At 34.8% G+C, this 26,481-nt stretch overlaps 1 protein-coding gene across 5 annotated transcripts in view; it reads left to right on the forward strand.

The window, feature by feature from the left end:
• EMCN (endomucin) overlaps positions 1-26,481 on the forward strand; it is a 132,588-nt gene that overhangs the window by 31,154 nt on the left and 74,953 nt on the right. For 4 of the 5 annotated variants that reach the window (XM_072755572.1, XM_072755575.1, XM_072755574.1 and 1 more), the window contains exons 2-4: positions 5,041-5,172; positions 11,138-11,215; positions 19,249-19,359. In XM_072755572.1, the coding sequence (XP_072611673.1) occupies positions 5,041-5,172; positions 11,138-11,215; positions 19,249-19,359 (321 nt within the window). The remainder of the gene's footprint in view (positions 1-5,040; positions 5,173-11,137; positions 11,216-19,248; positions 19,360-26,481) is intronic. The other variant, XM_072755576.1, reaches the window with a different exon arrangement.

A 26,481-nucleotide genomic window follows, 5' to 3' on the forward strand; every position in this document is an offset into this window, starting at 1 on the left:
GCCACTTATAATATCCCAATTCATACATTACTATCACATGCAAATTTAAGAAGTGGGTCTATGTTCATTATAAACTGAGATGCATAGGGGGTAAGCATCCACAAGTGATAACTGAACAACTAACAGTTACTTTATTTCAATATAAAAGCTATATAAAGTTTTTAAAAGCTTGAGGAAGTGGGAATTTATAGGAGGTGGCATTGTATGAAAACAACATGAATTAATGGGAATAATACATTCTAAGGTATTGAAATATAAAATTATCTACTTTACCTTTAATCCCGCAGATTAATTGATCTCAGTTATGAAATTATTACTAAGAATGGTACTTTGAGGGTTATAAGACCATTTACTAATTAGCATTTTGTGTATACCCCATATATTTCTAAAGAAATCACCCTTTTGTTTCCTTAGAGAGCTTAAAACTTTCTTCTGAAATTTTGTTTATGGTTAAAACTCACAAAGTAAATATTTATTCCCATAGTTCAAAGAGAAACTTCAGCATTGTCTCTGTCAGGAGTGTACTCCACATGCCTAATAGAATCAGAGAAAAAAAAAGATTATTCTATATTATATAATATAGAGTTCTCTTTTGGGACTTAAAGCACCTTTTTTAGTAATTGGTGTTATGATCTTTTGAAACTACCTTAAACTCATACACTTTCTAAGCTATAAAATATAGGGATTCTCTTAAAATAGGATATTTAAAAGTTCTTTTGAGGCCTAGAATTCTAAGTTATTGTCATTCAGTATTTGTGCCGTTTAGAGAAGCCAAGATCTGTCCTGTCTAGTAATAGTTTTCCAGTGGACTTTAGATGCAGACCTGGTAGGAGAAAATAAGATGGACAGATAGTTTCTTGTTATGAGGAAAGATGAAATTCTTACTTTTAGAGACCACTTGTGAGTTACTTCAAAACGTAATTAGAAGGCATGCCAAAGAATATTGGAGTAGATGACCTAATCACTTGAGAAGAGGAGAAAATATGATAGTTGGTTTTCAGCCATAAGCTGAATTTTCCAAGTTCTCATGTCTTCTGTAATTAAAATATAGCTATTAAAAAAAATCCCAATCCTGCTTCATCCTTTTGAAGTATAGGAGACTAATTGTCATAATATCTCTCTTGCTCTCTCAGCTAGTGTATGGGTATAGGGTAGAATCAGGACAAAATGCCATCTGTTTCTCTTACAACATCCTAAGAGCAGTACTAATCTGGTTGGGCATAAGCAAAGATGTGAAGCACAGGTCTCTTTGTTAATTACTTTGGAGATAAAGAAAAGTGAAATGCTACCTCATTATGTCTTGTAAAAAGAAAATACTTCAGAGTAAGCCATTTTCATCAATAGTTTATTATGAGATCAAATCAGACCTAAAAGTAATTTATAGAAAATGTTGTTAAAGCATAGCTGGTGGTTACTTGCATCATGATCAATAAAACCTTCAATAGTAGGAGTTAGAATAACTCTTTCCCGTGTATCATAAGAGAATGTTTCTATTTGCAGAATTTTCCAACTGAGTAAATCTCTATTTTTATTTTTCAAACATAAATAGCTATAGTAGATTGGAAATTTCTTTCAAAGCTTTAAGTCTAAACATTTTATGGATATTTATATATGGACGCATTTTTATATGTATATGTATGCAATGTATATAACAAAATGGTATTAATTTTAAGAAGAAAACAGTGAGATATTTTGTCTGTTTCCTCATTCTAGGTACATGGGGGCAAAACATCTGTGCATCTAGTCACTTACACCCCTTTAATATCATACCTTGTGAAAGGCAGAGAGTAGGCTGAGCAAGAGTATGTAGCATTGTATGGAACCAACTTCCTATAGCAAGATCTGTGTGTTTAAGAGTATCTTCTCTGGATTCAAAGGGACCTGGGTTAAAATTCCATCTGTGTTACTTCCCACTGTATAATTTGGGCAAGTGGATTATCTCTTTTGAGCCTCAGTGTCCTCATCCGTACAACAGTGATCATATGAATAAGGACATCTAAGCATCTCTTAAGGATTAAAGGAGGTAATCCACACAAAGTGCTTATGTGGAACCTGGCACCCATGTTAATTGAGTTAACTACTCAATACTGTTTGTCAGCCCTTGCTGAAGGAGGGCATTCCCGTTGTTGGACAATCTGAAGAACTAATAATGGAGATGTCAATGAGCACTACTGGGTTAAGATTTTGCTCAGGGAAATAAGTGGCCAAATGTATTGAAGTCCAATGAGGAACTTTGTACTGCCTTGCAGTACATCCTAGCCTCAATCTTACCACACCAGCAGCTAATAAACGTGTCTACTTGTAGTTTGCCTCAAGTCATCTTATGTATATGAAGTCACTGATCTCATATGATGACTTCAAGAAGTCAGAGCCATTGGTAAACAGAAAAATGTGAACTTGCCATCCAGTTCAGCTGGTGTCCTCTCATTCTCTGCCTTACCCTTTCCCCCATTGTTTTTTCTACAGTAGAATTTCTAAATAGTCACTTTCCGTGGCTCCACACTGACTTGTTAATAAAGTCCCGAGTCCCTGGTTTGGTGTTCAAAGTCCTTTATGATCTAGCCTCCAGTACTGTACCAGACAAGGCCCACCATATCCTTTCATAGCATAGAGCAATCCCACCAAAAGACAACTGTTTGCTATTCTCTCAATTACCTTTCACTATCCCTCCAGACCTTTGTCCATGCCACTGCCTCTAGCTATGTGGACATGCTACTTATTCTTCAAACTCTAGCTCCTCTGTCAACTCTCTCATAAAGGAATCCTTATTCTTGCCAGCATGGTGGGCATCGTTTATCTTATAAACTCTTGTCCAATTCCTCGTCCAGTCGTTTTCAAATTTTTAACTGGAATCACAACAGGAGACATATTTTGCACTGACACATGTTTTATTCAAAGACACATACACATGCACACAAACTTCATGAAACAATACTTAATCCTCATTATTTGTAATATCCCTCCAATGCTTCTTTCCTTTTTCATTTGGCAAAAGCTCTGACTTCAAGTTACTAAATAGATCTTAATTACTCTTTGCTTGTATCATAACTTACAGTTTGAAAAATACTGTACAGAATACCTTTATTATTTATTGTGTATAGGCATTATGTTCCTTACCAGACTGAGAATTCCTCACAGGTGATATCATGTACTACAATACAGTTTTTTTTTTTTTATTATTAGATCTAATCATGCTTTTCACACTAATTACCCAGTAAGTGTTTCTGGAAGAGAAAAAAGAAAGAAGGAAGGGAGGATGGGAGGGAGGAAAGAAATACAAAGTCTCTAGAGATGTTGACTGTACTCAGAAATTGAGGTTGTTATTATTTAGCAAGTCCACGGATAGGGATCATTTATGTTATTTATAGGTGAATTTTCCAGTCAAAGCAGTATGTGCTTCTTTGCATAACTTTCTTCATCTTCAGTTTAAACTTAGAAATCAGTGTTACATCATAGACTCTAGGATGAAATGAAAGATAGCGAGAACAAAATGACTAAAACAGAAAAGATAACCTCATGCATGCTTGCTGTGTTCCTTCTCCCTGCTGGAGGAGGTGAGTGAGAGCAAGCATGTGAAGTATATCCAGAGGTGAAAAGAGCTTTTGACTTGATTTCTTTAAAGCCTGTGAAAAGGCACTTCTGTCATTCCTGAATGTGCTGAACAGATCTATATATGCTGAATACATCAAGCAATTTCTGTGTACTGTCAATAAACAAAGCCAGTGCTAAGTGCCAACACTTCCAAGCACCTCAAGTCTATACAATGAAACAAGAAGTACACTCTAACTCATGACATCTGAAATACTGCTTTTCACTGATGTGCAAGATTATTAGCTTTCCCAGATCCAAAGAGGAAAATTTTGGATAAAATTTAAGTTTGAAAAGTCATACTAATGCCATTGGTGAGAAGCACAAGGAGTTAGTGAATGAATACTGAACTGAAAACTGAATTCATTACAATTAGAGAATTAATTTCATACTAACAACATATTCAGTTTGACTGGGTTCAAAACATAAGTCTTTGTCACTCAATGTCCATCCTCTTAACTAAGGTGCTATAGTATATATTCTATACAGAAGTAACAACATGGAAACAATGCCTTTCATGGACGTGAATACTTTATCCAAGTCCTTTGTACACATTTGTTTGTTATTTTCTGATCTTCATCACAACAGTAAGTGTATAGAGACAAAATCAACAAATGCAGGATTAAATGGATTCTATAAATGTGAATAAATTCAGTAATATTATGTAAAATAAATATTTCCATAAATCACTGGGGACACTTCACTTTGAAAACAATGATAGTATTTTAATGGGAGTTTTAAAAATTATTAAATATTGACTTTCTATTGACAAAAAAGAATTATTAAAAATAAACATATATGTAATGTATCAACTTCATTTCTGTGCCTTTGAGTGTTACAATTTAGAGAACTAAATCACTTGAAAATGCAGATTTATGGTGGCTCCACTGCCAAAAAATTAGGCATGTTAAAATGTTGAATTTCTTTAAAATTTATTATCTTTCTTAAAAAAATAAAATTTAATCTTCATTTGAAATAGATATATAGAGAGAAAGTGGAGGGAAATGTTTTATATCAGGAAAAGATGAATTAATACTGACATTTTACTACTTAATAAGTTCAATGTGCTATGAAAATATTTAGTAAAACATCCATTGCCCAGAGAACATCCATTTAACTATTTCATCTGACAATGTTAGTTAAGTTGGCTTAAAAATATGGTTACATTTCAAATTTATACATTTATTCCTCACTAGTTTTGTCAGATATCATTGTGTTTCAGAACTACAGACTACTCCTGCCAGCTATGTTGGAAATTCATGCCATTGGTGAGAAGCACGTGGAGTTAGTGAATGAATACTGAACTGAAAACTGAATTCTTTACAATTAGAGAATTAATTTCAAATCCATGCCCTACTTACTGTTTACTTTGCTTAAATGTATTAGTCCATTATTTGGCAAAATAAATGTAAACTTTAATGCAACTACTTTAACACAATTTCCTTTTTGCAGATGTTAACAATACAGCCACTCCTGTATTATCAACAACAACATTTTCTACGGCACAAACATTTACAGCACAAACAACACCAACTACAAAGTCAAATCCTGTTACAGAATTGACAGGTGGAACGTCTTCTAAAGGTAGGATTAACTCTTAGTGAAATTTACTCTAACTTTAACAGATGATATAGTAGCATCTATATAATTTAATCACTGAGAAATAATTTGAGATCTTATATCTATTGGTAGTATGAAGGCCTGTGCTATTTCACTATTTTGAAACTTATGTGTTATTTTGGGTTGAATACAGAACCCTGAGATCACAGTGGGCTTCTTTGATGATATCCCTTTGGATCATTTCCTGTTTGAGAATAATCCTATTGTGAATGTTACATACACAAAGTTTATTTTTAGAGAATAAAAAAAATTACCATTTCCTGAGTCATAAGAATATGTTTCTAAATATTCCAGTTGTCCACTTAAGCAGCACAGTTAACAAGGTGAAACGGTATTTAATAACTGACTGATCTTGTTAGTTATATTGGGCCAAGAATAGATTTAATTTGTACAGTTTAGTAGCAATATCATCATTATTGTTCCTGGACTAAGTGACAACTATACCATGTTTTATGGTTCTAGGTATTCTAAGCATCCATGAAAAGTAAAATGAGCCACTGGGGTCATTTAATTAAAACCCCAAGAGGTTATCAATCCAATGCATATTGCATTGTCCATCTGGCAGCACACATAAAATGAGGCATATCATTCAGGTTCTATAATCAATGGAGAGAGAAAAATAGAATTACTTGTTTATCCCTTATGGGCAGAAACTCTGCTTAGAATACTAAGGTCATAAGAGGACATAAAAAATCATATTCCCTAATGAGGAGATAACTGAAATTCCTTCTGCTGTCTTCTTTGCTTCTCCACTTACTCCTCATTAATTTTCATTCTAAGACCAAGTTCAAGAACATGTAGAGAACCAATGAGCTAGTTCACCGGACTTAAATGGGGTGATGATCTTCAAAGAAAGTGTCTGATGAATATAGTCAATTATTTCTGAAATGTGCAATTCTAAGATGAAACCAAACCAGTTCTAGAATTTCTCTACCAAACCAGGATAAAGCATTGTATGAAGAGGGCAGCACAGGGGATTTTGTTCCCAGAATGTTGTATGACCTATATTGTCAACCAAGGGAATCTCCAAATGACACAGTCAAAAAAAACAGGACCCCTGGTGAATCCAGCCAACTCCTGCATATTGTAGTTTTAATTTTTAAAATTTATTTTTTAAAGAAATAGAAGTTTATTAAATATATTGCAAAGGAACAGCAGGCAGGACAGCCAAGGGGAGACTGCCCTTTATTTTATTTTTAAAAATTATTTCAACCCTACGTTTTCAGGGTTTTAGCAGAGGCATTCTCAGACTTTTACAAAGTATAAGTATTTGCTGCTTCTCTCTCCCTCTCTCTCTCTTTCTCTCTGCCACTCTCTCTGTAGGTTGGCAGCTTTTTTTTTTCTGGCATAAAACTGCACTAATTTGGTAAAAGTATGTTATTTTTGTAATCAATAACATCACCCCAAAAGTACCAATAAAGAGAAGATGGGTGCTGACATTGAGTGCTGACTCAAAGAGTTGAAGTTTTGCAATTTTTACATTAATCCTTGGAACCTAGGCTTTCTCAGTGAGATGATTGCTAGCCCGACCACAGTGACCTGTGAGGCATAACAATATCCAAATAACACAGATCCTTACCACTGAGTTAAGTGACCAAGAAAGGGACAGGTGGAGGGTTCAGTGAAGGAATTCAGGCAGAACTGTCATTTGTGACGCTGGGAATGAATGAATCCCTCCTTCCCAGCTTGGAAGAGAAACTCTATACCTGCTCATATAAACTGAGGAGACTATCCTAACAACTTTACCACTGGTGGCTGCTGTAGTGGGTCACTGAAGCCCCTTATCTGAAACAAGTTGCTTGGGAAAACACTTGAAATCAGATGGACACATTCACACCCACACCCACACACATAAATATTTTCCTTTAAATTTCTTTTTTTTTGGCACTTTCACTGCTTTATATTATTCGGTTAACAAAAACTAAACTCCAGTCTGTTCTTCAAAAGTTCTCCCAGATGAATTTTTAAATTATTCACATTCAATTGTACAAATTGTAATAGGCCAATGAAGCTTTTATTTTTATTACTTTTTATTATAAAATGTTCAGATGTATCCATGATAAAGAGTACTATAATTAATCCTGTATCCCCATCTCTGAGAATCAATAATTATCAAGATTTTATCATATTTGCTTCATTTTTCTTTTTTCCCCCTCTCTCCCTTCCTTAATCCCTCTCTGCTTCCCTTCCTATCTTCCTTTTCCTTTTTTCTTCTTTCTCCATTTTTTTAGTTGCCAAGTATTGTTGTTTTTTTTTTTTAAGATTCATTTATTTATTTGAGAAGTGGGTAGTGGGAGAGGCAGAAGGAGAGGGAGAGAAAGAAACTCAAGCAGACTCCCTACTGAGCTCTATGCAGGGCTCAATCTCATGACCCTGAGATCATGACTTGAGCCAAAATCAAGATTGGAGGCTTAACTGACTGAACTACCCAGGTGCCCTGGATACCATAGTCATTTTAGACACAATAAAATATTTACCAAAAAAAAAAAAAATACATGGAGAAACTTATTTTTATTTTAAAGCTTTCCAATCAAGTTTTCTTGTTTAAAGGTCTAAAGATACTTGATTTAATAGTGTTTATGTCCATCTAAAGCACATAAATTTTCTTTCTCTTGACAATGACAGAAATTCCATCATCAGAAAAGTGGAAAATGTGCCACTGAGATGGAAACTCTTCTTGCAGCGACGTAGCCACAGTATTAGAGATGACTGATGGAGCTTTGCTTCGAGTAAGGTTTGCTTTCAGAGGTTTACCCAGCTAGAGAGATGGAACTCTATTCCTTTCTAGATATGTATCAATTGCACTGCCTGTTTTGTTCAAAGGCCAAGTGGCCAGAATTAACATCAACATCTGGCAGACATCATAAAATGAACTTCTAAGATACAAAAATAAACCTGAAATTTCATTCTTAAAATATAATTATTCAGCTTGATTTTTCAAGCATTTAATAGTCAGATTGGTTTTCTCAAGCATTTAATAGTCAAACATTTTTTAATTAGCTGACTTAATTTGTTAGCAAAAATATTTCACATTTCTGATACTAAATAGATGTTGTTTCAACTAAGGTCAGTAGAGAAGCCAGGTATTTTTGGCCATCTCTTCTACATAGGGTGCCAGCTATGGTGATGTTTACAGATCACTTCTTCTCTAGAAATTAAGATGAAACTGTAAAGAAAGGACTTTTAAAAGGCAGTCTTATAAGCTTTCTTATATTGGTGGGAAAATAAGTTTACATACCACATTTTTCTCCATGTATTTCTTCCTTTCTTTGTTGTCTTTATATTCCTTGTGGAGTTTGAATTGGAAATGACTTACCTGAAATATCTTTGTAGAAGATTTTTTGGTTCTTCTTTTTTCATGGAATTTTGAAATGATAAAGTTGGCATTTTGCTTTTAGTTTAGACTCACAAGATATAAAATGTGTTTGCAAATTAGACATTTCCCCAAAACTCTGATGTCCTAAATGGAATTAAACAGTCCTAAAAGGTTATTTTGGAAGATTTTATGAATGGTAGTTTACTAAAAATTTCACAGAGTATAATTATATTTTAGTGATTTTTATAAACATATGTTGACTCAAAATTATATAATATCCTTAACTATATATGTTATTCTTTTATTATTGATGCTAAATTCAATCTATCTCTTTTATTAACTAGGCTTAATAAGTACTTAACCATTGTTTTGCACAAAAAATTAACAGAAATCAAAACCCTCGTTAGTGCAACATTTTACTTTTGCAATAATAAGGATGCATTTATACTTCAGAATTTCAACATATCTAGCACATTAGAATTTTATTATGAGCCATGTATATAGAATGCTTATCCATATTTGAAGGTGACTATTCATATATTAATAATAAATCTAATATCAATTGTGTTCTGTTTCTGCTATAGAAATATTTACATTGATTAGATACAATGATCATGAGCATGATCACAAGATCACTGTTCACACACAAGCTCAGGAACACCAGAAATGGATAGCCATTTAGCAATTCAGCTTTCCAAAGACCAAGGCTGAAATTGAAATTGAATAGATTTGGACTGAATTCTGGGACCAAAGATCAAATTTGTTACATAATTTCCCTCTATCAAACATGATGTCAGGATAGGTATAAAAGAAAAGGGTCAAGGGCTTCAGAAACTCAAGAACTGGGTAACTTGATACTTCTTCTATTTATATTCATGATTATTGTTATATGTGTCCCAATTATTTCCTATAATCATCCTTACTCTTGAGTTTTCAAGAGATATATGAGACATATCCCAGTGAAGCATATGAAACAAGGTGATTGTAAAAATTCAATTCAACCTGCTATTGGTACCAAGAATGCCAATAGAAGTGCTGAAGTGAAAACAAATTCACTACATCTGGCTGGAAGGGACATCTTCACTTTAAGATGGCATTCTGGGGGCACCTGAGTGGTTCAGTCAGTTAAGCATCTAACTCTTGATTTGGATTCAAGTAATGATCTCAGGGTCATGAAATCAAACCTACATTGGGCTCTGCACTGAGCAAGGAGTCTGCTTGGGATTCTCTCTCGCATCTCCGTCTGCCTTTTCCACAGCTTGAGTGTGCTCTCTCTCTCTCTCTCAGGAAAAAAAAAAAAAGAAGGAAAAAAAAAAACCAATGGCATCCCTATAAGCAGGCAATACAAAATCTCAAACCTACTTAGCTTGTAGGAATAACACTTCCCTTGTTGGTTTCTTCTTTTAAAATATAACCACATCTTGGATGCAGAAGACTTAGAAAGTCTTAAGTGCTTCAGCACTCTCCACATTATAATTCCCAGAATCTACCTGTTATATTAAAGTCTCTTTCCATTTCTATAATAACCTATGTTCTCTAATAAACAGTGGGGACAGAGGAACAGAAGATAAAATCTCCACCACCTGCTTGGAGGCATTTGTCCTCAGAGATCCTCCAAAGGTCTTATATTCTTTGTGATTCCTTAGTATTTTCTGATATATAGCTCCAGACAGCTTACCCTTGAAAACTCTATCCCGGATGGATTTTAAAGTGTTAAACTGTGCAGAGCCAAATTGTTTATCCTCCAAATATAGCATGCATACCTTTATGAACCAGTATTAAACATATATATATATATGTGTATATAAATACACATATATATATCACAATAAAAATAGGACCTATGCCTAATCATAAGAGGATATCCTAAAGTGTTTTAAAAAGAGGATGTTGACTATTGTGGCGATCAAAAACAGGTAAGTCATATTCACTATGTAAAGCAAACCTTTGTCCTTTTCTTGGATCCCATGTCTTGTATGAATGCCACCTTATCTGAAACAACATTTACTACATACCTACCATATGCCAAGAACTATCCTTGATATACTTAGATTAAAAAGATGACTAAGAGCTGGATACTGCCCACAAGAGTCTAGAAAAGGGTCTTGCACAGAGCAGGAACTCAGTGAATGTTTCATACATGACCAAATTAATTAATTAAAGAGTTTGCAAGCTCCTTTATAATTTTCTTAATTTGGGAGTCCAGTGTCATAATTAAATCAACAAAATGAAATGTATATCATAGATCATTTTAAATCATTTGTTTTTACTATATATATATATATATATTTGCACGTTTAAAGATACCCAAGTAACAATCTGCAGTGAAAATTTGCTTTTAGGGCCTATCATAGAAAAAATGTGTGTGCATATGTGTGTGTATGAATGGGTGGGAGGGTTGTCATTGGGTCACCCAAGCATTCAGTACTTACATTCCTTACTTCAGACAAAGGAGACACAAAATGAAAAAAAATTAAAGATAGGCAAAAGCTGATGCAGTACCTCTGTAGAAGGATGCTAGTTCAGCTTCAGGTTTGACTAACTTTTATGTATTCCTTGATAGGTGAGATGAAATTGTGATTAATAATAATTTCATCTATCTTATCAAACTAGGAATAATCAGTAAGAAATCCTTAAATGCATCTTTGGGGCCGACACATCCTTCATTACTGACAACAGTTAAAAGTGAAGGTGAGTAATGATCATTTGTAATCATTTTTTCTTTCATATATATCATTCACGTACCATCATAGTCACTCTTTTGAAATGTACAGTTCAGTGATTTTCAGTATATTCACAAGATTGTACAACCATCACCACTACCTAATTCTGGAACATTTTCATCACCCCAAAAAGAAGTCCTGTATCTATTACCAATCACTTCCCATTTCTTCCTTCCCCCACTGCCAGGGACCACTAACCTACCTTCTGTCCCTTTGCCTATTTTAGAAATTTCACATAAAAAAAATCACATAAGTGTAATCATATTGTACATGATCTTTTGTGTCTTCTTTACATCAGAATGTTCTCAGGTTCATCCATGCTATAGCATTTATCTGTAGTTCATTCTTCTTTATGAGTGAAAAGTTTTTCATGGTATAGATATACCACTTCTATTTATTAGTTGATGGACATTTCAGTGGTTTCTACTTTTGGCTGTTATAAATAATGCTGCTATCAACATTGTTATATAAGTTTTTCTGTGGCTACATCTTTTCATTTATCTTGTGGTATGTATTTTAAAATGGAATTGTTGGGTCACATGGTAACCCTATGTTTAACTTTTTGATTAACTGATTTCCCAAGCAACTGCACTATATTAAAGTCCCACCAGAACTGTAGGCGGACACTAATTGTCCATTTTCTAATCCATACTTGTTGCTGTCTATCTTTTTCATCATAGCCATTCAAGTGGGTATGAAGAGGTATCTCACTGTGGTTTTGATTTACATTTCCCTAATGACTAATGATGTCAAATATTTTTTCATGTACTTGTTGACCATTTGTATATCTTCTTTAGAAAACTGTTTATTTAATTCTAGCCCATTTTTTAAAAAAATTGGGTTGTCTTATTGTTGAGTTGTAAGCATTTTTTAAATATACTTTGGAGACTAGAGCCTTATTGGATGGATAATTTGGAAATATTTTCTCCCACTCTGTAGGTTGTCTTTCCATTTTCTTGATAGTATCTTTTGAAGCACTATAATCTCTAGTTTTGAAGAAGGAAAAGTTATCTATATTTTTTCTGTCATGTAGAGAAGGTAAAACTTGACCCATTTTAGGTTTTCAGCTGGGACACTTAACAAGATAAAAAAGTTTATTAACATTGGCAGTGCACAAAACATGAGAAACTTGAAACAAAGAGTAACTCGAAGCAATGGTTTAAAATTTTGGCTTATATAAAGCATCTTGAACAAAAAAAACAATAAATTTGTAGAGAAATGACTAGACAAAAGAAAGTAGTTTAGGCTTCCAAAGGTGGCTAACTAATGGAAGATAAAAGTCTGGAATGAAACTAATGGAGTAAGATTTGTTTGCAGATTCCTCTAGTGCCTTCTCTGGGCTGATAAGAGTCTGTCTCCAGTAAAAGGAGAATTTATATCCTGCCCTTAAGCAGAAAAACTTTTGCTGCATTGGCTACATCTTACTTGGCAGCAATTCAAAATCATTTTCATGTCAAAGAGACATATTTCAGGGTGATGCATTCAGGTTTCCTTCAGTCAGTGGGATCAAATCTAAGAGACCATTGCTCAACTCAACGTCACAAAGATTTATGCCAATTATCTCTTCTAAGAATTTTATGGTTTTAGATTTTCTATTTAAGTCTTTAATTTTAGTATATGGTGTGACTTAGATGTCCAGTTTCATTTTTTGTATATAATTAACCAGTTGTCCTAACACCTTTTGTTGAAAGAACTATTCTTTCCCTATTTGAATTGTCTTGGAACCCTTCATGAAAATCAGCTGGTCACAAACGTATGAGGCTTTTTTTTTCCTAGATTCAAATCTATTCCATTTATCTCTATATCTATTTTTTATGCCAAAATCATACACTCTGGATTATCATTTGTATTAAGTATTAAGTATTATTTCTTCTCTTTCAAGATTGTTTTCACCATTTTGGTTCACTTGAGTTTTCATATGAAATTTAGGATCAACTTGTCAATTTCTCAAAATGGCAGTTGGGATTGTGGTTGTACTTGCAGATCAAGTTGGGAAGTATTGCCATCTTAATGATCTTAAGTCTTCCAATCCATGAATTCAGGACAACTTTCTGTTATTTTAGGTCTTCTTTAACTTCTTTTTTTTAACATTTGTAGTTTTCAATGTAGAAGACTTGCATTTATTCTGTCCAATTTATTCCTAACATTTCATTCATTTCTATGCTATTGTAAATGGAATAATTTTCTTAATTTTGTTTTCAGATTGTTCATTAGTACTATAGAAATGGAATTTATTTTCATTTATTGCTGTTGTATCTTGCCACCTTGTTGAATCTATTTATTTGTTCTAATCTGTGCATGTGTGTTCCTTTGGATTTTCTGTATACAAGAATTATCTGCAAATATCTGCAAAGTAAAAATAGTTTTACCTTTTCAATCTAGATGTTTTTTATTTTTAAATTTTTAGATGCTTTTTAAAAATTTTTTTACCAATTTGCTCTGGCTAGAACCTCCAGTACAACATTGAATAGAAATGTTAAGAGGAGGATGCCTAGGTGTCTCACTGGTTGAGCGTCTGCCTTCAGGTCAGGGCATGTTTCTGGAGTCCTGGGATTGAATCTCACATCAGGCTCCCTGCATAGAGCCTGCGTCTCCCTCTGCCTATGTCTCTGCCTCTCTCTGTGTCTCTCATGCATAAAGAAGTAAAATCTTTAAAAAAAGAAAGGTTAAGAGGAAACAGCCTTGTTTTGTTCTTAATTATAGGGCAATGCTTTCAGTCTCACCATTAAGTATGCTGCTATTGTGTTAAGCATGATGTTTTCATATATGCCTTTTATCAGGTTGAGGAATTCCTCTTCTATTACTAGCTTGTTGAGTGCTTTATCATTCAAAGGTATTAGATTTTGCCATATGCTTTTTCTCAGCATAAAGATTGTTGTGTGATGTTTATCCCTTAATTTATTAATATGGATTTCTATATGCTGAACCAACCTTGATTTTCTGAGATAAATCACACTTTGTTATGGTGTATGATGCTCTTTATATGTTACTGGATTTGAACTATATTATTTTGTTAAGAATTTTTGTGTCTATATTCACAAGGGATACAGGTTTGTGATATTGTTGCCTCATTTTGGTATCCGGTAATACTAGCCTCCTGGGATGAATTAGGATGTGTTCCTTCCTCTGCCAATTTTTGGAAGAGTTTGTGAAGAATTCATGGTAATTATTCTTTAAATATGTGGTAGATTTTACTAGTGAAGCCATCTGGTCTTGGGTTTTCCTTTGTGAATTTTTGTTATTGTTGTTGTTACTAAGCCAATCTCTTTGTTCATTACAGGTATATTCAGATTTTTCTATTTCTTCTTGACTCAATTTTGGTCGTGACTGGTGATTTCCTGGGCATTTTCCCATTTCACTTAGATTATATAATCTAATCTAAGTAAAATCTTAGGTCATTCATTGTATTGCCTTATAACCCTTCTTATTTCTGTAAGGATGTTAGAAAGATGTTCACTTTCATTCATGATATAGCAATTTGAGTCCTCTCTCTTTTTTCTTTGTCAGTCTAAGAGTTTGTCAGTTTTGTCAATCTTCTTAAAGAACCAACTTTTTATTTTATTAATTTCTCTGAGAAGTTTGTCAGAATTGTGTTTTAAAAAGAATAAATATGGGGGCCCCTGGGTGGCTCATTTGGTTAAGTGTTTGCCTTGGGCTCAAGTCATGATTCCAGGATTCTGGGATGGAACCCTTCATCAGACACCCTGCTCAGCGGGGAGCCTGCTTCTCCCTTTCCTTCTGCTGGTGCTCCCTTTCTCTCTCTCTCTCTCTCCCCCCTCTCTCTCTGTCTTTCTCTCTTGAGCATGTGCACGCTCACTCTCCCTCTCTCAAATAAATAAAAATTAAAAAAAATAAACAAAAAATTTAAAAACTAAAAAGATTAAATATATCTAGATGAAAGGCCATGTTCCTGTGTATAGTGTCCGTTCATTATTAACACCTGAATTTCACAATAACAGTAGATCTTCTGATTTCCACCTACTCTGACATTCTTCATCTTACTTTTAGAGTAGATAGGCAAGGTTACCATTTTAGGATCCTCATTGTTAAGTAAAACAATTATTATCTAAATGTTTTAATTGACAGATACATTTCCATATAAAATTTTATAAGGAAGTCAAAATGCCAATATATCAAACAAATTGCATTTGAACTACTTGTTTGAAGCAATGTGGTGGTGGTATGTATATGTAGGCAGGGTCAACTTCTACTGCTTCTCTCTCTTACTGCTAACGGTGGTCTGTGAGGCTTCTACACTGAGCCCTTAGGGCTTCAGTAGTACGGTTTAAAATTACTGAAATAAGGTATTTTTATGTTATTTAAATGCCATTCACAATAAACTTTAAGAAGTAATGTGCATTCTACAACCAGAAAACAAACAAAACAACTACCCACCATCTGACATGAGAGTAACCTATTTATAATTGTTACGAACCACAGTTTTCAAAGGGGCAGCTCAAATGTCCCCATAAGCACTGTTGTCAATTATTCACTGATGTGTAAGAACATGTAGATAAATAGGGTGAGTAGATCTGAGAATGAAGGAGACAACCCTATTAATATTTGGTTTGGCTCCAAGAAACACTATTAAACTAGATTTTTTTAGAAGTGGAAAGTCAATATTTACTTATTAATGAAGTCTCTAAGGAAGAACAAAGGCTTAAAAAGAATCATAAATTACTAGATCCTTCTGAGGTCACCAAACTACTGTAAACCACTTGATTTCTTGGGTATATAAGCAAAGAGCCACTGTCAATATAGGTAACACTTTGTATCTGGCCTGGTATCAGTCCCAAATTCCCATATGATCTTGCTTTATAAACTGAGTTAGAAAATGGATAGATCTTGAAGACACCTAAATACTCTTTCTCACTTTCCCTGGGTTTATACCTAGGTTCTAGGTGTTCTAGCAAGAGGGAGGATATTGGTAAATTCACAATTTCAAGGGGCTCTTCATACATACCTTAACCCATCTAAATAATAAGGAAAAGGAAATACAGAATTCACACAGAAATAAAACTCCTTCCTCTTCTTGTCTCTCACTGAGAGCTCTAGTCCTACTTTACCCACACTGACCTCCACCATCACAATTTTTTCTTCAGATTCTTTGGAACTCCATTGTAGCCTGGTTCCATTATCTGAGTGAAGTACTGGAGGAGCTGCAGTCCTGAGCTCTCCTTGTTCAGGTGTTTGGCCTACACCCCTTTATATATTTTTTTTCTTGGGCTTAGCATTTGAATGCTAAGATCAGAAAATCTGAAAAAAAATCTTAAGAGGCATATTTCTGGCCTTTGCAGCTGCTTTGATGCATCTCCATAGGACCACTGGTGTAAGTATTTAGGCTCCTCCCAATCTTTCCATGAGTGACTCTTTAATATTACCCCCAGAAGTCACTTAAATGAATCAGGACATTACTTTAATTAGGTATATCCTAGACTACCTATGTTACCATGGATACGGAATTTCTATGGAGCAGTAAGTAGTCCATAAAATGATCCCTGGAAATGAAGGTCCTTGGGCAATTGCTTTAGAAAAGACTATCCTCTTGGGGTGTCACAATGCATAATAACATTTCTTTTAATTTTAGTAATCCTATCACAAAGACATCCATTTGGCCTTTTTACAATCTGTGTAGTTCCAGTTAATTTGACTACAAAATGTCTTTTCTTAAACATAAAACCAAATTAACATACCACAGTATTAGTATTCTTAGCATATGTTTTAGTAAATGGTAACTTTGTCAAAAAGTCACTTATCCCATATTCTATTTCTGAAGACAAAGGGACCACACAAGCAGCTTTTGCTATGTGCATTAGATAAAACAATACTGTAATTCAAACTATATAGTTCCAAAGGAATAAAGCTGCTTAATCCCATGCCTTGCAGAATTTTAACTCCACAAACCCTCTTTTTCAAGTCAATTGCCAATTTGTTACAAACATATCTTAAATTCCTAATATAGATAATATATTTATTGCCTCCTCCCAAAACTTTATTTAAAAAATTTAATCATTTTGAAATATACAAATTGAATTTCACATCAATAATTTCAAGGCAATTATAAAACCGCCCCTATCCCTCACATTCATTCTACTCTGTTCTAGCCAATGGTTTTCACTTCAGGGTATGGCTTCAGGGAAGGTATTTTCTTTGCTCTTATACCCTGGTATTGATGTGACTTTTCAAGCATCTTGTGTGAAGCTTTTCTTATTCCAAGTCAAATATGGTTTTAAAATTCCTATATTTTATCTTTCATTCACTCTACCTATACCAAAGTTCTAAGATTTAAAAGGGCATGAATTTCACAAATCCTAAAAGTGGAGTCAATATTATTTGATGTCACAATTTAAATTAATATTTCTCAAGCAAAATAATGTTTGTCATATTCCAATACATATATTACTTAGGCTTACAGTACAATTTGCACCTGTAGACCAAAGCAGATACATAGTGTTATCTGGGGGAAAATGGTCAGACAGAAAAACTGAAGGAGAGCAAACAATATAAATTTAAACAACAGATTTAAGATTGGTTTCATTTTTTTCTGAGATGTCAATCACTTCCTGGCAGATGTCCAGAATCTACTAAGTACAAACCAAAAGTGCAATTGGGAAAATTTTTCAAACAAGATGTTAATACGAGACTATGATTTTCATCTCTTAATAAATGTAGGTCACCCACTTTCTTGTCTCTTGAGTCTAGGATTTGAAACATTTCAGTGTACTAGTAAAATTTCAAAATTTATGGCTGTTGCAGCATTTGTCTCCACATCTTTCCTTCTATTTATTTTTTTAGGTCCAGTAGGTATATTTAAAAATACTTTGGTTACCTTTAAAGCATGCAAGATTCCTTCCATTGCCTACAGGACACTGTATAATTAACAACTTGTCCCGAGTTGAGTGTGGGGTCTCATTCTCATTCTACCCTCTTCTATGAAGTATAATCCACATCAATAATAGATAATTCTCAAAGCAAACTCTTTGACATTTTATCCCCAGCTATTCCACTATTCTGCTCTCTGTATTTTTCTAATCTTCCAGCTTCCCACATCTTTCTTAACTATATATCCTCTTTTCCATGTCCAAGACTGTTGAGTCTGCCTTATGCTAGGAGTTTCTTTAGGCCACCAGGTTTGCTTTTTCATGGTTTTCTATTTTAACTCAGCAGAAGAATTCTTCACCAAAAATTTCTAAAGAGGAAATCCTGTTCCAGGGTTTTCCAACAATATGTTTTTGGAGTTACTATAAGAAGCCAAATCTCTATCCCCACATGTCCCTTCATCCTCAAGTGTTGAGTTTCTGCCTTTTGGGTGATCTTTTGTACTTCCATGCTATCGTGAACATCAATATCTATGCCAATAAGATATTTCTTCATTTTCTCAAAGATTTCTCTCTCAATTAGTTACTTCAAGTTCTTTTCTTTGTTGTTAATTTTCCTTCCCCCTCCAAAAAAATGAACTAAATGTAATTAAAAGTTTATCCTATGGAATTCCTATTATCCCTCTCCTGCTATCTATTCTATCTACCTGAAGATTCTTTCCCAGACAGCATGGGAACCTTGGTACCATCTTCAAGTACTACCACTTCCTTACCACATCCCCTTTCTAGGGTAGCTGAGTAGTTAACTTTTGCATCAGAAAGGCTGGATCCAGATCCTGCTTCTCTCTTACTACAAGTTATGTGACAATAAGGAAATTAACTTTTCTGAGTCTTATACATAAAATTATGATCACAATTATTATTTAATTAATAAGATTACTGTTCTGGTCAAATGAGATAAACTATAGCAGAAATGTAGAAGAGTCTACTATGCCTCTGTTTTCTTAATGTGATTAACCAGACACCAAAAGGTAAATGCTAGAATGTCGGCTTTCTAAAACTTGATCAGAAGATTTTCAGTAACTAATATTCAAGTTGTAACTGGATGTTAATATTAATACTAATAAGACTTCTTTTTATTAATTACACCCCTGATGGCTGCTTATTGTTTTTACATAATTAGGAACCACAACCAGTGATGTCATGAAGACTGATTTCACTGGCACAAATGCAACAGTGACAAAGATTCCGCTTTTAAGTGCTATCTTAACATTACAAAGTCCCCAACACAAGAGTAAGTATAAAAATTTATGCTGAAATGTTAAACTTGTGTGGTGGATTGCATTAAACTCAGAATGTTTTCCAGCCCATGACTACCAAAGAACGGTGCCACACCTGTCTTCTCTAATCTCTACCAAATGGGACAACCATCTGGCAACTTGGTTTTGTACCATGGAATTTTATCCCTCCATAGCCACAAATGGGTGGATGCCAAGAAAAAGTGATTCAAGGCCAACAGTAATCTATGATATTACCTGACACAAAAAAATGAGCTTGACAACAAATTAGAAAACTTTATGAAGTGGGGAAAATTCTTAGAAAGAAACAAATTGTTAAAACTGACTCATGAAGATAGGTAGTCTGAACAAATAAAAAAACAATTAAAGATATTGCATTGAAAGTCTTATATGGTCCCATAAAGAAAATTTCAAGGAAAATGGCTTCAATTCTGAATTCTACATATTTTCAAAAGAAATGATACCAATTCTTCTCAAACCCTTTCAGGAAGAGGAGGAAGGAATATTACACAAGTCATTATTTGAGGCCAGCATTATCCTGGCACCAAAGCTAGAAAAGAAAGAAAAGAAAAAGCAAGTAAAGAAAACTACAGACCAATACCCTTTATGATTAATCAGGCAACTATCCTTACCAAACTAACTCTGGTAACATATAAAAATGGATAGAAAACATAAATAAGTGAAGTTTTCCAGGAATGTATGACTGCTTTAATACAAGAAAATCCAGGACAGCAATGCACTCTATTAGTAGAATCAGTAGATGCAGAAAGAACATTTGACAAAATTTAACCCTCATTTTTATTTAGAGATTTCAATAAACTAGAAATAAAATGGGACTTGCTCAAACTGAAAAGGACATTTATGAAAAATGTATGCCAAACACCATACTTAATAGTTAAATATTTAATGCTTCACTCTTAAGATCTTGAACACAGCAAAGATGGCCATTCTCACCACTTCTATTCAAAATTACAACCAAAGGTTCTATGTAGTACAATAAGATGATGATAGGTACATAGGCAGGTAGATGAATAGATAGATCCATTACTGCAAATTGGAAAGGAAGAAACAGAAGTTTTTCTTAGCAGACTACAGCATTATGTGGAAAAAATCCACAATAAAAAACTAGAAGAGAGTATTTCCTATCACAAGCTATAAAATAAATAAAAATAAATCATATTTTTGTGTTAACAATGACAATCCAGAAGTAAAATTAGGGAAATAGTGACTTTTATAAAACCTTTAGAAAGAATAAAATATTTAGGAATATATTAACAGTGGAAGTACAAGATTTGCATACTGAACTACAAAATATTTTTGTGAGCATTAAATATCTAAATAAATGGAGAGATGCTACATATTCATGGATTGAAAGACTCAATATTTTAAGATGACAGTTCTCCCCAAGTTGATAAATAATTGATTAATATATTAAATTCAATCCCTATCAGAATCACAGAATCATAGCAAATCATTAGAAATTGGTAAGCTGATCCAAAATAATTTATGGAAATGAAAAAGACCTAGAATAGCCAAAACAGTTTTGTCAAGGGAGAACAAAGTTGGAGGATTTACACAAGCCAAATTCAAAACTTACTCTAAAGCTATAGTAATTAAGACAGGTGGTTTTGAAATAATATTCATAGTAACACTATTCGTAATAGTCACACTGGAAACAATCCAAATGCCCATTAACTGGTGAGATGGATAATCCATTGGATTTTCTATTTGAAATGGATTCGAAATATTCTAAAACATAGGATACCCATACAATGGACTACCATTCAGCAATTTAAAGGAACAAATTACTGATACAGATTATAACCTATGAACCCCAAACAATTATGCTCAGTGAAAGAAGTCTGACAAAACATCACATATTGTATGATTCCGTTTATATGAAATGTCCAGGATGGACATTCTTATAGGGACAGAAACCACATAATTTGTTGTCTACAGCTGGAGATGGAACTGGAGATTGCAGAAGGTCCCACAGGATTTTTTTGTGTTGAAAATGTTCCAAAACTGGCTTGTAGTGATGGTTGCACAACTCCATAAATTTACTGAAAATTATTGACTTGTATACTTAAAATGAGTGCATTTTGTTGTGAGTTTCTTTACAAAGCTTGGTTTAAAAACAAAAGGAAAGAACATGTTAAGCTAGGCCAAACAAATTTCCTTTCTGTGCAATCTGAATGAGAAAACCTAAAGAAAAGGGTGATTAGCTGTGAAACCCAAAGCTCAAGTTTCCAGTAGAGTGAGTCTGAGACAGCCATGGTGATTCCTGGGCATACCTATGGCATGAGCAAGCAGATGTTATGAGGAAGTAAAATTGCTGGGAAGAATGGAAAGATGAGGAGACCCCCTGAGCAAGATGAAGTTATTGGTGAAAGACAGAGCAGTAGGACCAAGAACTCTGAGCTCAGACAACTTTCTAGCTCTAACCACATCTATCATCAATACAAGCACTTCCCAATTCCTGGCCTCCGTGATATGAAGTAATCTGTTCTTTAAATTAAAATATCCTGGCTTGAAAACCTAGTCAGTCATCTGCCATAATAGCTTATCACATACCATCCATTATAAACATATGTTCATAGTCCTTATAAGAAACAGCTATAGATGACTTACAGTCTCCAAGGCTCTTTTTGGGAGATCTCTAAGGTAGAAGGAGATGGCAGGTGAGAACTGCAGACGTGCCAGTCCCACTCTTGTCTAGAGACACTATGGAACATCCATTTTCCTATTTTATTGTGATTCTCTTTAGCAGAACATAAAGAAGTTTACATAGAAAGAACCTAATTTCATACCATAACTGAAACTATTGATTTTATTTAATGGGAGCATCACCACAGAGAAGAATTTAAAGAGCAGGGTCTTTTCTTCTTCATATGTAAGACATTTCCTTGTGGCAGTGTTTTGGCTTCTGGTAAGTTAAAGTTAGTTTTTAGGCCAAATATATCTGAAAGGCACCTTTAGCAGACCAAAATCCTATCCATTTCATACTATGATTGTCCCAAATATAAACAAGAATAAAAGTAAATTTCCATCTTCAAAATGTATAGCAGTTGAAGGTTAAACTCAAATAATTTGTATTCTACCCTAATACCCACTTATTAAGTGACCGATTAGGAATGTCATTCAGGGACCATGGTTTATTAAATTAGCACTTATACAGAAGTGTGTGGTCAGCCCCATGAGTCAGTTAAGACTCTCAGTTTTACTTTGATTTAGGGAGTAAAATGCCTACTGCATCTCTGCTAGATGACTATATTATATTTATTTAGCTTCTACATGCAGCATTGAAGTGCATGTACTTTCTTCTAAGTAATTCTTTTTAAATATACCCACAAAGCCATTTCTTGAAAACTAAGTCACCCTGGAAAGCAAGATATTGAAATAAGGGCGTTTATAGGAACCCTTTGCACTTGCCATTTGATTAACCAGTTCTATACTAGTCCTTTAGATATTTGGTTTTAAACCCATTTTGGGGGGTAGCCATTCTTCCCCACAGCTCTCTGGTTCCTCAAGGTAAATCCTACTTAGTATGGAATCCACTTGATATAATGAGTTTGCACAGATTTCTATTTGTGTCTAATGAAACCAGGAGCAAGCCCAGATTCCTGGTTAGCAGAGTAATGTTCCCTTTCCATCTCTACCCATCACACACATAAACGTTCATAATTAGAAAAGCCAAGACAGAGAGATGGAAGGAGAACAAGGCAATCTACTGGTAGGGGAATGTTGAAGAGTGGAAGCTTCATCTCGCCCTTAAATACATGGCAATGGGCCCTTTGATAGTAACTATCAAATACAAGCAGTGTGAGTATGCCGTCTCAAGTGCAGATTTGACTTAAAGTAGAGAAGAGTGGGACACCTGGGTGGCTTAGTGGTTGAGTGTCTGCCTTCAGCTCAGGTCCTAATCCTGAGATTCTGGGATGGAATCATGGGGAATCTCATTCTCTCACTGCCAATGTCTCTGCTTCTCTGTGTTTCTCATGAATAAATAAATAATTTTTAAAAATTAAACAAATAATGTAGAGAAGAGTTAGTGAGGTTTATTGCTTTACTCCCTAGAAAGGAAGGATGTAGGGGTGCTTGGGAGCTCAGTTGTTTAAGCATCTGCCTCTTGGCTCAGGTCATGATCTCTGGGTCTTGGATCAAGTATTGAGCACCAGGTTGGGCTCCTTGCTCAGCAGGGAGCCTGCTTCTCCCTCTGCCCCTCCTCCTGTTCGTATTTCTCTCTTTTTCTTTAAATATTTATTCATTTATTTGAGATAGAAAGAGAGAGTGAGTGGGAGGATTAGAAGGAGAAGGAATGAGAGAATGTCAAGTAGACTACGAGCTGAGTGTGGAGCCCCACTCGGGATCAATTGCAGGACCCTGAGATCATGACCTGAGCCAAAACCAAGAGCCAGCTGCTTAACAGACTGACCACTGAGGCATGCCTCATTTCCTGTTCTCTTAAATTTCTGTGTATTTCTCCTATTTAACTATTTCATTCTGCCTTAGAGAAGACATGTTCTTAGAATCTTAGAATTTTAAAGATAGAAATTGTCACTAATTTAGTGCTCTGACTTTACAGTTAAATACATGAGGGCCCATTGAATTCATTAATAAATTTGTTTATTCACTGCAAATCTTTTGGAGGGCATCTGTGTGCCTGGCATGCCTCTTAGCTTCTGGGGATGGCCAACAATCCCTCATATTCCTTGGCTTGTTGATGCACCCCCTTTAATCTCTATCTTCACATGGACTTTCCCTGTGTCTCTCCTCTTCTCTCCATGGGTTCTCTTCTTATACAGGTGTCTGGAGTTATCAAAATTTTTAGCTTAGTTATAATTGCAAGGACCCGTTTCAATAAGGTCATATTCACAGGTTCCTGGTGCACATGTTTTTAGGGACAGGGGCTCACCATTTAACCTGCTCCAGACCAGATCTTGAACTACCTTTGCCACACCCAGATTCTGTCATCCATGCATTTGTCCTTGTCTATGTGCAAGATTACCTCTTTGAGCACTGAGAGGTGATTCTAAGGAAATGTCAATCACAGGAGTCTCTGCTCTCCAACACAGCTAAACTATAGAGGGATCCCATGTAAAACTGTTGTACAAGTACAAACCTTCCCCTCTTCCTGAGTCCCATTTCTGCTAAGGGCTTGAAAATGTGTGGCATCGTCTCTCACTTCTTTTTTTCATTCCCATCACTGGCACATCTTGTTGGTTTCTGAGGAAGGAAGAGAAAAATGGAGAGGAGAAAGCAAAATAGTGCTTTTCTTGCTGACAAATTAGTGATTCAGGTATCTGTAACCAAATGTCAAAGCAGGCACGGTGCACACTGTAAGAGATTGGCCAGGAAGGGTGAACTATTGCTTTCTCTCTCTTGTGAATTCTCACTTGGCTGAGGAAAGAATGTGGAATAAGATGAGAGGTAGAAGGCAAATTGAGATGGGCAATATGCCAATACATTACTGAGCAAGGAGTTGGTAGAAATACCTCTAAGAGTTTTGCCAAAAAAGATTTTTTGCTACCTCAGCATATACAATATTACTGACTTAAAATCTGAAGGGAAAATCTGGCTTTTGTCAAGTAGAAATGAATAACATCTATAAGTCATCAATAAGTTATTAAGAGTTAATAACATTTATCTTTAGTAACTAGTTTATCAAATAGTTATCCTTCTTGTATAATTTATTCTAGATCAATATGGAATTTATTTTTACACAAAAAGCATAGATAATTGTGCAATAACCAAACAGACATTTTACATATACTAGGGACTGAACATGAGAATGGCCAATGGCCAATGCCTAAGCCTTGCTTTTTAAGGCATAAGCCCTTCATAGAATATAAATTAGGCACCTCAGAATGCCTGGGTGGCTCAGTGGTTGAGCATCTGCCTTTGGCTCAGGATGGGATCCTGGAATTCTGGGATCGAGTCCCACAACAAGCTCCCTACAAGGACCCTGCTTCTCCCTCTGCCTATGTCTCTGTCTTCTCTCTGTCTCTCATGAATAAATCAATAAAATATTAAAAAAAAATAGGCATCTCAATCATGCCAAGAGGAAGTTAGCTTATTGATTCTGAAGCGTGATTCTGAAATGAGATGGCTTGGTTCAGATAGTAGCACAATCATTTATTTGTACTGTGGCCTTTGGCAAACTATTAAACTTTTCTGTGCCTCAGTCTCCTCATCTGTAAAATAGCCATAAGATTACAAACTTATGGGATTCTTGTGAAGAGTAAAAGAGATAAAATATACAGAGCTTAAAGCAGTGTCTGGGAAGTAAACACAACAAATGTTAGCTATCATTTTATTAATAACAATCTTTTTTAAGATTTTATTTATTTATTCATGAGACGGACACAGAGAGAAAGGCAGAGATATAGGCAGAGGAAGAAGCAGGCTCCCTGTGGGGAACCTGATGCAGGACTCGATCCCGGATCACACCCTGAGCTGAAGGCAGATACTCAACCACTGAGCCACCCAGGTGTCCCTTAATAACAATTCTTATACAAGCAGGCAAAGTTAATATTTATGATATCAGTTTCACAAACAAGGAAACAGGTTCAGAAAGACTAAATGACTTGGCTAGGGTTAAATTGAAAGGATGAAATTAAAGCACTGTTTTTCTACCACACTTGTTCTCATTACAACTATTTTACATAAAGTATCTAAAGGTAGTAGAAAACAACTTGCTTTTAATTGGGTGTATCATCTGCTTGACAAGTAAGTGTTCAATAATTATAACACAAATTGGCTGACTGGCTGGATCCCCGAACATAAGCCTGTGATTCTAAGAAAGGTGATTCTCTCACTGTCGCCCACCAGGCCAGATTTATTCTTGACTGTGGTTTTTCTCATCCTGCCCTCCTTGTTTTCATGATTCTATTCCTTCTTCCCCTTTTCTTTCCTTCAACTGTTTCTTCTGATTCTACAAATCCATCAAGGGCCTCTACAAGACTTTACCTCAATGTTTCCCACAACTTAACGAGTGTCATGAGATATGTGAATCATTGGCACTATTATTTATTTTGTGCTTTCTTTAAATTGATGCACTTTTTCTTCTTAAATTTACTTGAAAAGAAAACTATCATAAATGAAAAAACTGTTTCACT

Source organism: Vulpes vulpes, chromosome 4, assembly GCF_048418805.1.
Source record: "Vulpes vulpes isolate BD-2025 chromosome 4, VulVul3, whole genome shotgun sequence".
Classification (NCBI taxonomy): Eukaryota; Metazoa; Chordata; class Mammalia; order Carnivora; family Canidae; genus Vulpes; species Vulpes vulpes.